The sequence below is a fragment of the Hippoglossus hippoglossus genome, chromosome 18 (genome assembly GCF_009819705.1).
Source record: "Hippoglossus hippoglossus isolate fHipHip1 chromosome 18, fHipHip1.pri, whole genome shotgun sequence".
Taxonomy (NCBI): domain Eukaryota; kingdom Metazoa; phylum Chordata; class Actinopteri; order Pleuronectiformes; family Pleuronectidae; genus Hippoglossus; species Hippoglossus hippoglossus.
Genome location: NC_047168.1, coordinates 8,452,631 through 8,467,014, shown reverse-complemented (window position 1 = coordinate 8,467,014; position 14,384 = coordinate 8,452,631). Strand labels below are relative to the sequence as shown.

Below are 14,384 nucleotides of genomic sequence, written 5' to 3'. Positions count from 1 at the left end.
GTTTATTACATAAGTTAAATGTTTATAAGTATATTTTAGTGGAGATATTCATTTATTTTCCAAAAACATTCCTTAGTCGTAACTTTTTAACTTTTGACATGACTCACAAATGAGAATTATATTATAACATGTGTGTGTGTGTCTATGTGGAGGCCCAGTTTTAGTCTAAATAGACTTTGATATATTGTTAATTATCACACTATATGTGATGTAATGTCCCATTAGTATTATTTCTGTTGGGTTTAAAAGCTGATTATTGTTTGGCTCCTGAGTGAATGTTGTGGTTTTAAACTCTTCTTGATGAGCAGAGAAGGACAAACACTTGATAAACAGCAAACAAAAATTTACAAATGTTTTATTGCCCAGCCCTAATTTGTAATCAGCTCAGCTCAGTCCACTTTCTTTTAATTTTCTAATTTTCTCAAATTAAACTAAATATTGATTGGAAACTTTTAGATATACTTTATACTTTCTATCCATGCTACTTTATATTTATACTAAATATTGAAGTAAAGTTTGTGCCTTGGACAATATTCTCTTGTAAAGTCGTGCCCATGGCATATGTCCAATGAGATTTATGTTCCGGGGGGTGGGGGGAGAATCCTCTGCTCTCAAAATAATCAGCGCAGTCGCTCGTCCAAGTTGAGGAAACCGTGTGCGGTGATTGAGTGATCGGTGAGGGGTCACAATGTATCAGCGTTGTCCAGCCTTTCCTCAGGAAGTACTTGAAAGGGCCCATTGAGGAGACAATGCCATTTCCCTCCACAACATGTTTCCTCAGGGGACACATAATGCTTCCAAATAAAATGTATTAAAAAAGTTTTTACCCATCACATTTAGGGGAATAAATATAAACCCAACACACTTTTTTCGGCGGGGTTGACAAGATTTTCTTTTCTTTTCTTTTTTGTGACTTTTTATTTACAGAACCCGTATTTTGTGCTTGCACAGATAGGTCACACATTATCATGGTGGACACTGGCTGTAGGGCCTCCTTGCTTTGAAGCGCGTGCAGCCACTGAATATCTTATACTCCCTGTAAATTATAGATCAGACGGCTCAAACAGGTCAGGTCTTTAATGAATTCCACAGATGTTAAGCTTTTCTTCTCTGACCTTGGTGGACAGTTTGCAGAAACCAGCCGTCGAATCTGACAATATGTGCCCACTCGGAGCGGAATTTTTCTAAAAATGACTTTCGTTTCACTGACACATCGCTGCCCGGCTCGGAATGAACTTTGAATGACTTCTGCAGAACGGTGGCTCATTGGTTTCTGGACATTGTTTATTCATATTCAACCCTCGCTACATCTCTCTAAGTCCTCTCTACTTTCTTTGTATCTGTAACTCTGCAAATTCATGATGTATTTCAATCAGGACTGTCCTTGATATCTCGTTGAATATGAAATTCAATTATTCATGCCTTTAAATGTAACAGCCCGCCGAGCCCCTCGTCGTACACAAGTCGTGATTCTGCCGTGAAGGACATTCGAATTTGGGATTAATTAGCGAGCCTTTGCCAGCTCTGCAAAGAGACAGTGCACATAGTAAACGTCCCACAGAGAGCTGGTGCCACGGCCCTGACTTCTCACCTTGAGAAGCCCCAACGAGCAGCACACGATCTGCTGAACAGTGGATAAATACAGCTCACATGACAAACCTGTGTCCTCCCTCTGTCTTTGTCCTTTTCAACAACAGCTCTATTGTGGTTCCGCTCTTTCTTTAGACCCGGACAAATGATGACCTGATTATACCCAAATAATCAGTTCCTTGACTCTTTTCTATTAGTATAAGTTTAAGTAAATATACACTTAAATTAATAGAGCTACAACTTCGTCTACTGCTTGTCTCCTCTGTAAAGTTTTAAGTGTCTTATTAAAATGTAAACTTAATCTGCCCCCTGTCTCAGTCTCGGTAGTAATAAACGCTCTAGTTTGCGTGCACGTTTGCGTACGTGCACGAGCGCTCTGATGTGCGCGGCGTCATGGGAAATGCAAATAATTCAAATGGAACAGCTTGTACTGATGAAGCGATGTGAGGACGCGACTCGTCCCGACCATGCACATCGACACAAACAAATATGGGCTATTTGTCAAGAGTGGATTCTGTGAGTTCAAAGTTACGGCCTTTTGTCACTCTCCGCAGAAAATGTTCAGATTCTTGGAACAGCTGAACAAAGTGTGAGCACCGTCGATATTGAATTACTATTAATGAGGAGCCACACAGAGGAGCCTGTTGTTAGGTAAGAGGTTAGACATGCTCTAATCCCCCAATTGGAGCCATGGGAGGTGACGCCCCTGAAGCAGCTCTGACTGTATTTAACTTGGGATTAAAATCAGGTAATGATGAGGTTTGTTTCCTGAACGAAACCGCTCCTCAGGTTTCAGAAAGAAATATGTCAGAGGTTCTTCGCTGAGAGACTTTCTGTTCAATCGCCTCTCAGCTGAGGCGTCAGGTCAAATTTCAAAATAAGAGCCTGCGGAAAACTCAAAGAAACACTGATTCGATTCAACAAAACACCCAGTAGTACATCGTGTCTGCACTGTGCATTGCTCACTGAAATGGTATGTGTGTGCTATCATGGTGACTTAGCATTACTGCAAACGCAACGTGATGTCCCAGCATGTGGTGTATTTCGTAATCCACCATGGGAGGCGAGTGAGAGATTTCGTCGGTCCGAAATAAAAAAAAAAAGGACTCCTCTGTTTTTACTTTGTTATTCATTTGTATTCATTTACATTTTCCTTTCCAACCCTCCAGGGCAGAACTGGGCTCGCTGTTTTACTGCAGAAAAAGTGGATGACATAAGCATCATTTTTTCTCCTGGCGATTCACCAAGCTGCATTAATTCTGGAGAGCGGCCAAAGTGGTGACGGTGATATATTTCGCTGCTGTGTTTGCCATATCCGTGGTTACCGCAGCTCACGGGAGAAGCATGCTATGGCCTGAGAAGTGTGGGTCAGGGAAAGAAGTACCCTTCACGGACAGAGATAAGACACATGAATTATACTTTCCCGCCGCTGTCACCACATTAAAGATATTTAAAGCTATTTTACATGACACAGGGAGGTCTCATTGCTTCGTGTTGCTTATTTAACAGGTTGTGTTAGCAGTTGTGAGTTAATAATTCTTAACTGACGATTAACGAAACAGGAGTGTTTAACATGTATTGACCAGTCAGGAATACAGATGAGTCCCCTGAGGTAAAAGTCAAAGGCGGGAATACTGTGAGACAACAAAGCAACTAATTGGTCTCAAGGGATTTACCAAATACATAGGAACACGATCTTGAATGTTCATTTGTCCAAACAGGCTAATGACTGTGTGCATCCTTCCAAACAGTGGATTTTTGTGTACTTAACCTCTCTGCACTTGATGGAAATGAGCGCGTTGCTTAAAAGTTGTTTGCACCTAAAAGATGAGAGATTCATTCACCTCGGGCTCCTGTAATGCTCCCAAACTCTCACACACTGAAACTGGCATGATCACCACCGAACGTGCACGTACGCACGCAGGCATCCGCCCTCTCACACACTCTGTTGACATTTGACGGACTGAAAAATGTTCTCGACCTGAAACATAGTTCAACCCGTTGCGTCATTTCACCCCCTGTTCCACAATCGGAATGCGTGCCCTCCCGACACCTTTCACCTCACCTCGCTGGCAACCCAACACCACCACCCCCCCCCCCCACCCCCGGCGCTTCCTGACCCCCGGGATGTTTTATTCCCGCTCGTATTTTTAGATATCCCATTGAGCTTTGCACTTTCCTGTGAAAATAACCACCTGCTGCGCACATCCATCAGGCTGAGCGAGTCCATCATGTCATCGGACGAGAGAGTCGTGAGCTGAAACATTAACACTCGGCGGATTAGCCGTGCTTTGCGGTAACCTGTTTTTCGTGTCAGGGGGTCGCTTTAACACAATACTCCAAGGTTAATCCCAGATTTCCAACATGTCTGGTGGAAAATGTTGAACTCCACCTATAATCTGTGAAAAAAAAAAGGGTCTTTAATGCTAAAATCATACTGTACGACCCCCCCTCAAAGTGCAACTCAGTGCCCTTGCAGTTTTTAAGTTTGTTGTCTCATTTGACCCATGCATACTTAAAGAAATCCTCCTGGGATATTGCCCGGTCATGTGGCACAACCTTTAAGCGGTTGTCTGTGTCAGCAGCGTGTGGCAGACCCTGTGTTCGCTGCTGTGTGTGCAGATGGAAACCCGAGGGACCCGAAGGTTTAAAACATGACAAGTGAATGCAACAACAGCAAGAGAGTCCATCGTTTAACGCTGATAAAGACAGTGAGGACCAGCTGCTCGGTTACGGCCCCGGCTCGGAGTGCAAAACAGAAGATGAAATTTAATCAAATCGGACTTCTGTCTGGCTCCTTGCACACTTTGAAAAATTGCCATGATCCCATCTTATCAGGCTTTTTCTTTCTTCCTTCCTCTTTCTATAAGCACTGCACTGTATTTGAGCTCACAGCACGATACCCCTACACTCTCCCCGGTGCTCTTCCCCAGAGGGTCAGAGTAAACCCTGCACCTCACAGCCTATAATCCAGTGTCCAGGGCCGAGTGTGCCATCCCATGCCAAGGCAAACACGCCTGAGGGGAAACCAGTAGCAGTTACAGACTAATAATTGAATTGTCTGGCTCCCCGACCCTCAGCCCACGCCGCACTCCCTGCCAATAATATTTCCGTTGCTGCATTTTGATAATGGCCACAATCAAAGTTCAGATAGAGTTCATGTCTGCCCTCGATAAACAGTGCTCAATATTTACAATGGTGCTTGGCAGAGCGACGAGAGCCCCGCTGGATGCTGGGTCACATGGGGCGGGTGGTGCGGCGGACACACCGTTCTCCCCCATGAGGCTGGGGGAGAGGAATTCAATAGGTCTGAGAAAGGGAGTGGCACCGGGGGCTGCGCATTCCAAAGGGTCTCTCCGACAGAGGCGAGGAATGCTGATGCTGGACTCGCTCACATGGCTGTAGGAAATCTGAGAGGCATTTCCCTTATTCATTCTTGGAGACAGAGAGGACTTACACGAAGTTAAACACATCCCCACATCCTTTAAACAAAGATACACACACTTCTAGACAATCAAGATTTTATCAAAAGAGCCACGCTGCCGATATTAGAAGTAATATTGTCACTTTCCACTGTATTTACTCGGGTGGAAATTTTGCACATGGCAACTTTTTTGTATTTTATTACCATCAATATCTGACAGCACAACACAATGTGGTGACAGTGAATCACTTCACCAAGCATTCTGGAACAAATTCCAGATCCATCTTTTAAAATCAATTTCTTTCATCCACGTCGGCATCACGTCTTCAAACCAACTCTGTTTATTAATATTAATATATTATATTATATTATTAACGTTATCTAACATATGACACTTTCAGAATGATTCACAGCTTCACCTACAGTGAGATCTGACTCCTCCTATCTGGTCCTTCATTTTATTTGATGCATGTATCTTCCTTTATTATATAATATTATTATATTCATATTATATTCTGATGAATACATGCACAAACTAACACTGTGGATGTCAAAGTGAAATATTTGACCTAAGATAAACATTACATTTACAAGTTTTAAAGAGACAGTAGAGACACATTAGTGGTATGAACTCACTTTTATATTCCTCACTCAGGAAAACATGTAGAAGACATCATCTGACCCCTTAACTGCAATTGGCACTGACAGCAAAAAGCATGTTAAGATGATGGCACAAACCACAACATGCAAAAAATGCCTGTTTGTGTTTAATTAGGAAATAAAAGATAGATTATTACACTATTATAAATTACAAATGAGAGAATATGAAAGACTCAGAGTATCTCTTACTTTAATTAGTCCCGTGCGTTTGCTTGAGCCGGTTGCTGGTGCTGTGGTACAATAAATACAGAGGCAGATAAGGAGTGGGCCAGCTCATCCAGCCGCTCTCCCATCAATCCCACTCCTGCGACTGGGCATTGCCGAAAGGTGAGAGACACATCACTCAAGCCGCCCGTGTCAGTGAGGCAGATTTGATTTGTCAGGCAGTGTAACCTTGAGGCGTGTTACAGTGGCTCGCGTGTATCTTTGGCCTCTCGCACGATGCGGTAAGTGATGGGTTTGCATACGACTATGGCACGCGGGCGAGCGCCATCATTCACTCCAATGAGGCTCCGTTGTAGCTCAGACCCTCTCAATGTGAAATGATTACCTTGTGGGGGGGGGGGGGGGGGGGGGGGGCTTGTCTGTGGAATATACGTCCGTAATTTTGTTGGTAGGCAAATGAAGCTCGAGCATGAAAAATGAAATGCTGAGAAGAATAATGAAGGACTTGTTGCATCACACACCTTTTTATTGTGCAAAACTTGTGTCTGCAAGATAAAATACTCTTATGCACATTAATATACAACAAATTCCATTTATTACAGTAGTGTCTCTACGTGCTGCACATTAACTCATGATTTATGCGTCCCAGTGAAATGAAAGGATGCTGCACACACGATAACCTCAACCCGGACACTTTCTCTCACCCTGACTCTGTTCTGACCGAAAACGTTTCCCCCCCCCTGCCCTCCCTAACCTTGGATGCAAGGAAGTTGACAGCATCTCTGTGTGACTTCATTACGGGTTCAAAGGTCGTCTGACTCAGGGATGAGCGTGGGCTCAAGGGAAATGGTGAGGAGGGGGACCGTCCCGCCCGTCGACACCCACCCCAGAGCGGATCTGTTGAAGGAGGATCGGTTGATCGGTGCGCCCCCCCGGAGCTCAGGGAAGTCGGGTAGGGCCTCGGCCTGTTCTGGCTTGTTGGGAGCAGGTCTGCTTGGTGTCTTGCCGAAGCCGCGAAACGGGGTCGCCACCCTGGATGTGACAGAGCGATAGTGTTAACGGTAGCTGTGGTGTGTGCTAGGGACTGCAGAGAGATTTTAAGTGACACAACTAATTAAAGTCAAGCAGAGAATCAGACCACGAGACACAGTCCAGGGGACAGCAGCTCAGAGTGAGATGCATATGTGCATTATATGAAGGATGATACTTTGTTTGCACAGTGAGCACTTGCATGCATGATAAATTAAAACTAGGTAAACTATAAATATTAAATACAAAAACTACCTTCTGCTGCAAAGGAAAAGTTGAAGTTATAAAACACTTTTTGCTGCTGTCAGCCTCTAATTTAGCTTACAATGCCTAATGCAAGCAACCTGAAGATCTAGCTATACTTTCCAAATGTGTTCACAGTGGCCACTGTTTACCAAAACTTATAGTCTTGCTTTAAATTACAAATATTCATCTGTGTTGGCTTCATGAAATTTGGCTCTTTACAGCCGGTGGTGTTCTATGACACAATCCTCCCATTATGATCCAGTTTATCATGACTTGTTATATTTCATTGATGACCTGCTGTTCATCTGTGTGCTCATTACCTGTTGAAACTCTTGTACCCCGGTAGGTCTGGCTGGGCCTCGGGCTCGGGCATGCAGCTGGTGAGAGCGCTGCTGGCTAAGGCTGGATCACTGTTGATGGCCTGGTCCCAGGGTGAGAAGTAGGACTTTGGCACAGCCGTACAGTTGAACTTCTCTGGAGGGATGTCTTTTAAAGGACCTCCGTACCCTGTGGTGGGGTTACACAAAGCAGACAGAGATTGAGCAGGGGGCTTTTCTGTGTCAAATAAAGAGTAGACAGTAGTTTTTCTTTTTTAAATACACTTTTTCCCATCATTTATTCTTTTTATTTGTGCAAAATTAACTACGTTGAGGTCTTTAAACTCAAACTCTCTCTCTCTCTGTGTTATTAAAATGTAAATCTTTCAGTCTTAGTGCTTAACATTGTAAAAACCCTCCACAGTTTTTTTCTTCAGCCCTTTATTCCTCGCTCACAGCAAAACAAATAACGGCGCAGCCAGCGTCCCTGTGTGTGTGTGCGCGCCTGCGTGAATGTCTCCCTGCATAGTCTGTGTGTGTTGATGGGAAAGGCCGATCCGAAGCACTATCCTTCAAACCCAGCGCTTCACTCAGGGGGGGCTCGCAAGCTGAGGCCTTACATAACGCGAGGTGTCACGGCCTAACCTCTCACAATGAACAATCCCCCTTCCTGAGTTCATGTTTTGCCCTGAGGAGGAAGCAGAAGAGACCAAACAGACCTGCGGGGGAAGTTTACACATTTTTGGGGGGAATCTATTACAAAACATTGTATAAAAGATTTTTCTGAAGCCCGGGAACATTGTTCTTGCAGTCGGACATTTGGCTGGATTGGATATTTTTGTGGGTGGAGGAATGTCCCACACCGTGATCTAAGGCGTATGTGTGCAGATAAAAACATGATCCCAAAAAGACAGCAGGCTGGGATTTTGTACATTTTGTACATGATTTTCTAGTTTTTTTTAAAAACATTTAAATGCTGAAACATAATCCTATAAAGACACATTTAACTTTTCTGTATGCTTTGTTTAAAAAATTTGAATAAAGCAACTCAAGTGCATAAAACAGTATATTTTGGCCATTTATACTATGCTTTCTTTGCAAGACTATACAATGTTTTTCCCATATATCCCCTGCCAATTACAAGTTATTATAAGTAATATAAGTTGTTGTAAGTTTTCTCTGTATATCAATAGCCTGGTCACATATTTTGCCGTCAGTACACGGACATAGAAGACGCACCCCTGGGTGATGAGTGTGCTATTTTAAGGATTCTTACAATTCGATACCTAATGCACTTTGGCCTGATTTCTGCTACAGCTGGAGTGACTTCATTCAGACAGTTATGGGTGGCGTCTGTTTGCGTATGCTCATCCCTCAATCAGCGCCGGATTTGTGTCAACTGTGCACAACTGAGACGCGAGGGAGGATGTGTGTGCAAAGCTGATGGTATCAGTGGCACGGGAGGCACAAAGGAAACACTTCCCGTTGGTAAACTCAACAATTTCTCCTTTTAAAAAGATAGCCGTGGCCGATTGTGACGAGTTTGGGAGAGGTAGGGGGGGGGGGGGGGGAGGAGTTGCGATAATGATAGAATGGGAGGGGATAAGACAGGCGGGGAGACGGAGAATAAAAACGAGAAATCATATTCCGCTCTCGTCCAGCAGATTCCAGACGAGAAGAAAATGTTTTCCTTCATGATCAGAGCCTGCGTAAGTGCAAACAATGAGAAACAGTGGAATTCTTATCTAAGCATGAGAGGAGAGCACGTTGATACAACATGAATACCACTTCTCCTGAGCTGCACTGTACATTTAGTCCATGTTTAACAAAATACAAAAGTGAGACAAAATCATACCAAATGTACTAAAAGACACTGGTCAGGACATTCTAGTGCATTGTGGACCAAACAGGGACCAAAGAAGGTCACTTGGTTTGTCAACTCAGCTTTACTTTATCAGTGCCGCAACAGTCTTGAGTCCTTGAAATGTGTTGGTGTTCCAGTACAGTGCATCACCAGCGTTACCCACCCGGGGCAATGCTGTCTGGATTCGGCTCCGCTCTTCCATCTGGTGTGTCACACGGCTCCTCTTTGGGTGGCTGGTTGTCCCCGGAGCTGTTTTCGCCACTGTGGCAGTCCGCGGGATTCTCCGTCTGAGAAACCACTCCGTTCTAGAAGAAAGATCGAAGAGGTGAATCGAGCGCAGAGGTAAAGTTGAACTCAAAGTGTATTGAGATTAAGAGTTCACGATATTGAGCACAGATATTAAAGTTTCCATTTTTCTGAGCAACTCATAATCCGCATTAACATGAAAATGTGTTTGCCCATAGACTGTATTTAAAGATGGATGACATGACTGCTCCTCAAAAGTGAAGCCAAATTGTCTCAATCGCCACCTGGTGGTCAGCAGCAGTTAAGGTCCTAAATCGTATTATCGTATTAGTATTAGAGACTCCCGATTGGTTGAGTGCGCGTATCGGTGGAACCTCGTTTCCACTGCTCCACGTCCCAAACTCTACTGCAAAGATTCTGTCTCCAAATGGGCAACAGGGCAGCATTCGTATCCAGGATGATTAACTTCCTTTCTAGATAGTGGAGACATGTCGTCCATCTTTATATATAGTCTCATCTTTTGGCCATTTTGGGGCTGAGGAAAGAAGTTGTAAATATGTGACATTTATAGTGAGGGGTCCTTCAAGTTCTTTGAAAAGTTGAGCGTACATCTGCAGTTGCACTAAACAAGAATCTATTTTTCCGAGGAAGATTGTGTAATATGATTGAAAGCTGCAGGACAGACAGTATGTGAACCCTTGGACTGTTATTTGACAGACCGCAAAATTAATTAACAACAGTTTCCATTTTTTTCCCCCTGTTTTATGGACACACAATAAATACAAAAGTGATGCATGCACAGTAAATCTGGAGCGTGGCGGATTCTTATTGAAACCAAATGTTTCACTTTTCAACCCTGCTTTGCTTCATGCAGTGAATGTTTTTATTTCTCCAGCAGCAGAGAGACTGTCTGCCTGTCCATTTTCTCTCTCTCTCTCTCTCAGCACAGGAGACATTGTCTTCTGGGCTGGGACGAAATGTACCGCAGCCCGAGCATCCAGCTTTCATCCCTCTGAAAGATATTTATGATGATTTACTGCAGGACTTCCTCAGGAAATGTTGACAACTTGAAACAAAATCCCTCCGTTGCCCTGAGCAATAAACAAACCAGAGATATGCGAGTCCGACTCACTTCAAAGATGAGGAGGGGAAAAAAACAAAACTTCCCTGGAGCATAATAATAATTTTATCTATGGGCTTCAAGACGGCAACGAAAAGTACACAAGGCCACCGCAAAACTAAATGAAAGAGGATTTAACCAGTGTTGCGAATGAATTAAGAATATAACACAGAGACACTTAGATATTTTAGCGTGATTCAGTTTTACTGACAGATCAGGCTAAGCCGCTGGGAAAAGGAAATGCTGAGTTGGCACACTGCCCATGCACACACAAAGGGCAGCTGGAAGACTTTCACTGCTACTATTCTGTGCCACTCCACGCATGTAGCACGAGTGGTGGAAACACCTCAAGTGCTTAATCTTTCCCACATATACTTAGTCAGGATGTAAGGTATTGTGCAAATATTGTTCATGTGATTGAGAGCAAAGACGTGGTGACAATGAGTGACAGCACATTACCACCGTATGGAATTCTTACAATAACCTCTTCATCAAAGTGAATTTCATTTGCTTGTTATGTCCTTATCTCGGGCACTATAAATTTGTATATATTAAAAAAAAATGAACTTGTAACCGCTTCCCCTGCTTCCAGCCTGTATGATATTTTATATTTTAACCGTACCTTCCTGACTCTCAGACATTTGAGTGCTATTGATCATCTCATCTAAGTTTTAGTGAGCGATTCAGTCTCTATCTACTCCTGTAACAAACAATTTAGACAGGAGTGATTCGATTTCATGACTCGAGAATGAATTCCGAATGCTTGTGTGCTTTTGTGTTTGCCCCATCACGCACTTCATTGTTTCTGCTTACACTGATCTGGTTGTTGTTGTGGTTCTGGATGCTCTCGAAAGTGTATTTCTCCGAGCGTCGCTGGCGCATTTTGAAGAGACGGGAGCCCCGGTTGGAGGCGAGCGACAGCTCCTCCAGCATGATGTCCTTAGGCACGCTCACTTTCTTCCCAAGATCCATCTCGATGTCTAGACACAAAGAAACAAACAGAAGACTGAAGAGCGTGTGTGTATTCGCTGTTTGCCGGTCCACGCTTGATCAGACTTCTAACATATTTCTTTTTCGTATACTCCCATCGATCAAACTTCATTCAACACAAAAAAATAAATTATGGTCGTTGAACACGGTAGGAAAAGTGCTGCTGCAGCAGAAGGGGCCTACTGCACGGCAGTATAATGAATGAGGCATCATCTCCCCACATAATCCACTCATGTCCAGATCTTGTTTTGTGGTTAGCGCCGCTACTGCATGCTGATCACGGATATGTCACAGGCCTATATCCGAGTGTGAGAGGTGTAATTTGCCAGGATATCTTTCAGCTGTCAGTAGCCTTCAGACGCTCCCTATCCCACTGAACCACGCAGTTGTCCTTGCCCAGAAATAGCTTGTTCAAAAGGACAACGACAAAGGGATTAGTTTCTTTGGCCCATAAAAGTATTCATTTGGTTATTTATAGTCAGGCAACTGCTGGACTGGCAAATGTTGAACTCACACCTTCCACAGTGAGTGTGGCAGTCATATTAGACACCCCAATATGTGTGTGGAGGGCAGGGTGTGTGTTTACAGTGAAGTTAATATGTGTGTGGATTACATACTGTAAGATATAAAGTTTAAATCCATCTTGATATGTGAAATAAGACAGAGGGTTGTAAGGAGCAGGATGTGAGGAGGTGAGATGGAAACCTAGCGGATGAGAAAAAAGGCAGGTGAAGAGGAAATGATTCATCTACCTTCCTGCGCTAGAACCTCCCTGCAGATCGCTGCCGCCTGCATTTTCCGCTCACTGGTCGTCATGGTGGAGAACTGCGACATGGCTGCCCCTGGAGGGGGTTGGGGATGAGGCAGAAAGTCTCAGGAGACAGTGCACATCAGTACAACCTGTTCAAACGCACAACAAGACACAAAGGCAAGACAAACGCGGCCGCATGTTGGCCATCGATCGGCCAAACATCAGGCATCCACGCCACGCACAAAAAACCCACCCAAGCAGACAGAACCCATCGGGGCGGCGAAAAGGGCAAAGTTAGCACATCCCTTTAAATAACCTTGGCCTGTTAAACGCCAAGCACATGCTCTTCAGACATGGCAACCAGCTGTGTCAGGGGGTCCGGGAATCAATATGTTTGAAATTACCCAAGTGGGCTGAAAGGACACAGATAGAAACATGCCGCTGTCACAGCACACACGTGACGACGGGCCGGATGAAATAGAACAGCGGAGGGTTTACACCAAGGTATCAAGTGGACACAACTCAAGTGTTATATTCCATTCCAAAAATAGTTTTCACAAAGTCTTTTTGGGGGACGGGGATGGAACAAAGGAAGCCACTAGTCACCAAACATGTCAAACAGGTAAGTAGACTTTAAGCAGCTTTATGCATTGCACTGTTAAAACCAGGTTAGGTTCTCCACATAAAAACATTAAGATAAAAGCCATTATGGAAAACACATCAAGCTGAGACTCAGAGAAAACTGGGAAGGGGGACGAACGTAAGAATCCTGGACACGTACCTGCGGAGAAGCCCAAAGCGATGTCTTACCTGTCCTGAGGGACCCTCGGGGAGTGGTGGCGGTCTCAATGTGTGCCTCAGGGTCAGAATTCAGAAAGGGGGAGAGGCAAGAGGGTCAGACTGGTGTGGTTTGGGTGCTCGTGGCTCCCCGGCACTGGGGCTCGTCGTGGGGAGGGTGGGCAGAGGGGGCTGCGGCCGGACCCTTCTGCCTGAGCAGCTGAATGAGTGGGTGGGTTGGTGTGAGTTTGTGTGTCGTCATTGGTATTTAGTTCACAAGCGGAGGGGGGGGACTAAATTTAGAGCCCTGTCAGGATGGCTTGTAGGCTATCAGTGATTACCAACCAGGAATGAGTTACTTCTACAGTTACTAGTGTATGAGGAAGGATTGTAAAATAACTCATTTGATCAATGAGAATTAACGATTTGATTCAAAATAAATATCCACACTGAGAAAGCTATAACACCTGAACATTATTATGATCAAAAGTGTCTCACAACTAGTTATTAAGGGGGCAGAAACACAGAAATCACATACTATGAGTAAACAGTTTTATCAAAAAGTAAGTTAAAGATATAACATGTTGTAAAATGTAACTTTGGCCACTAGGAGTCTCTTAATCAAAACAACATCAGAAGACATAATTTTATGATGTTGCAAAGCAGCGTGGGATCATGGGAGTTATTGTCTTCACCTCCATTACTGATGAAAATCTACCTGATGCAACTCAAATGGATGAGTAAATTGCATATATGATGGTAGCAGAAATGTACTCTTACCTAAACCAACGTAAACATGTATTATGTAGTATGAAAAAACAATATTACATCATCTGTGATATGTTTCTATCATTGGCAGTTAAATAATATGCAATTAAAATCTATTCAAATAAACCCGTTTGTACGATGATGGGAGGTGTTAATTAAGGGGTCCTTGAGTTTTCTGACTAAACGAAAACAACACTTATTGATATGACTACTGCTTCAGCTATTCTATATCCCCCATGACTGCCTGAGCTTTATCTGTGGCAAAAGACAGATAGTGACGTACAGTACAAAGGCCAATGATCTGTTTGCAAATATACATGAACTCTGAAAGCACCACGGGGATAAAAAAAAAAAACTTGGAAAACACTGACAAAGCTTTAGCATCCAAAATAAAGTTGATTCAGCTGCCTCTGTATTTATCAGCTGCTGTGGACTTG

The 14,384-nt window shown here is 43.8% G+C and overlaps 1 protein-coding gene across 3 annotated transcripts; it reads right to left on the bottom strand.

Annotated features, from left to right (window-relative positions):
• Positions 1-6,338: 6,338 nt before the first annotated feature.
• Positions 6,339-13,407, bottom strand: myoz2a (myozenin 2a). Of its 3 annotated transcripts, XR_004611919.1 has the most exons (7): positions 13,184-13,407; positions 12,404-12,493; positions 11,475-11,641; positions 9,459-9,600; positions 7,435-7,621; positions 6,572-6,871; positions 6,339-6,541 (listed from the first exon to the last, which is right to left on the bottom strand). XR_004611919.1 is itself a non-coding variant. In XM_034568691.1 (6 exons), exons 2-6 carry the CDS (start codon positions 12,483-12,485, stop codon positions 6,643-6,645), a joined length of 807 nt encoding a protein of 268 aa, XP_034424582.1. In that variant the 5' UTR covers positions 12,486-12,493; positions 13,184-13,407; the 3' UTR covers positions 6,339-6,642. The 3 variants fall into 3 exon arrangements, 2 of the variants coding, with proteins under 2 accessions (XP_034424582.1, XP_034424583.1); XM_034568691.1 differs by having other exon boundaries at positions 6,339-6,871; XM_034568692.1 differs by having other exon boundaries at positions 6,339-6,871; positions 13,213-13,407.
• Positions 13,408-14,384: the final 977 nt, after the last annotated feature.

What these genes read in the sequence shown, in the direction of transcription:
- myoz2a (XM_034568691.1), bottom strand. Translation starts at nt 12,485, where the DNA reads ATGTCGCAGTTCTCCACCATGACGACCAGTGAGCGGAAAATGCAGGCG. An exon ending in ACAACAACAACCAGATCAGT is followed by an intron (nt 9,601 to 11,474) that starts GTAAGCAGAAAC and finishes TCTTTCTTCTAG; the next exon opens with AACGGAGTGGTTTCTCAGAC. An exon ending in TCCAGACAGCATTGCCCCGG is followed by an intron (nt 7,622 to 9,458) that starts GTGGGTAACGCT and finishes ACCCCACCACAG; the next exon opens with GGTACGGAGGTCCTTTAAAA.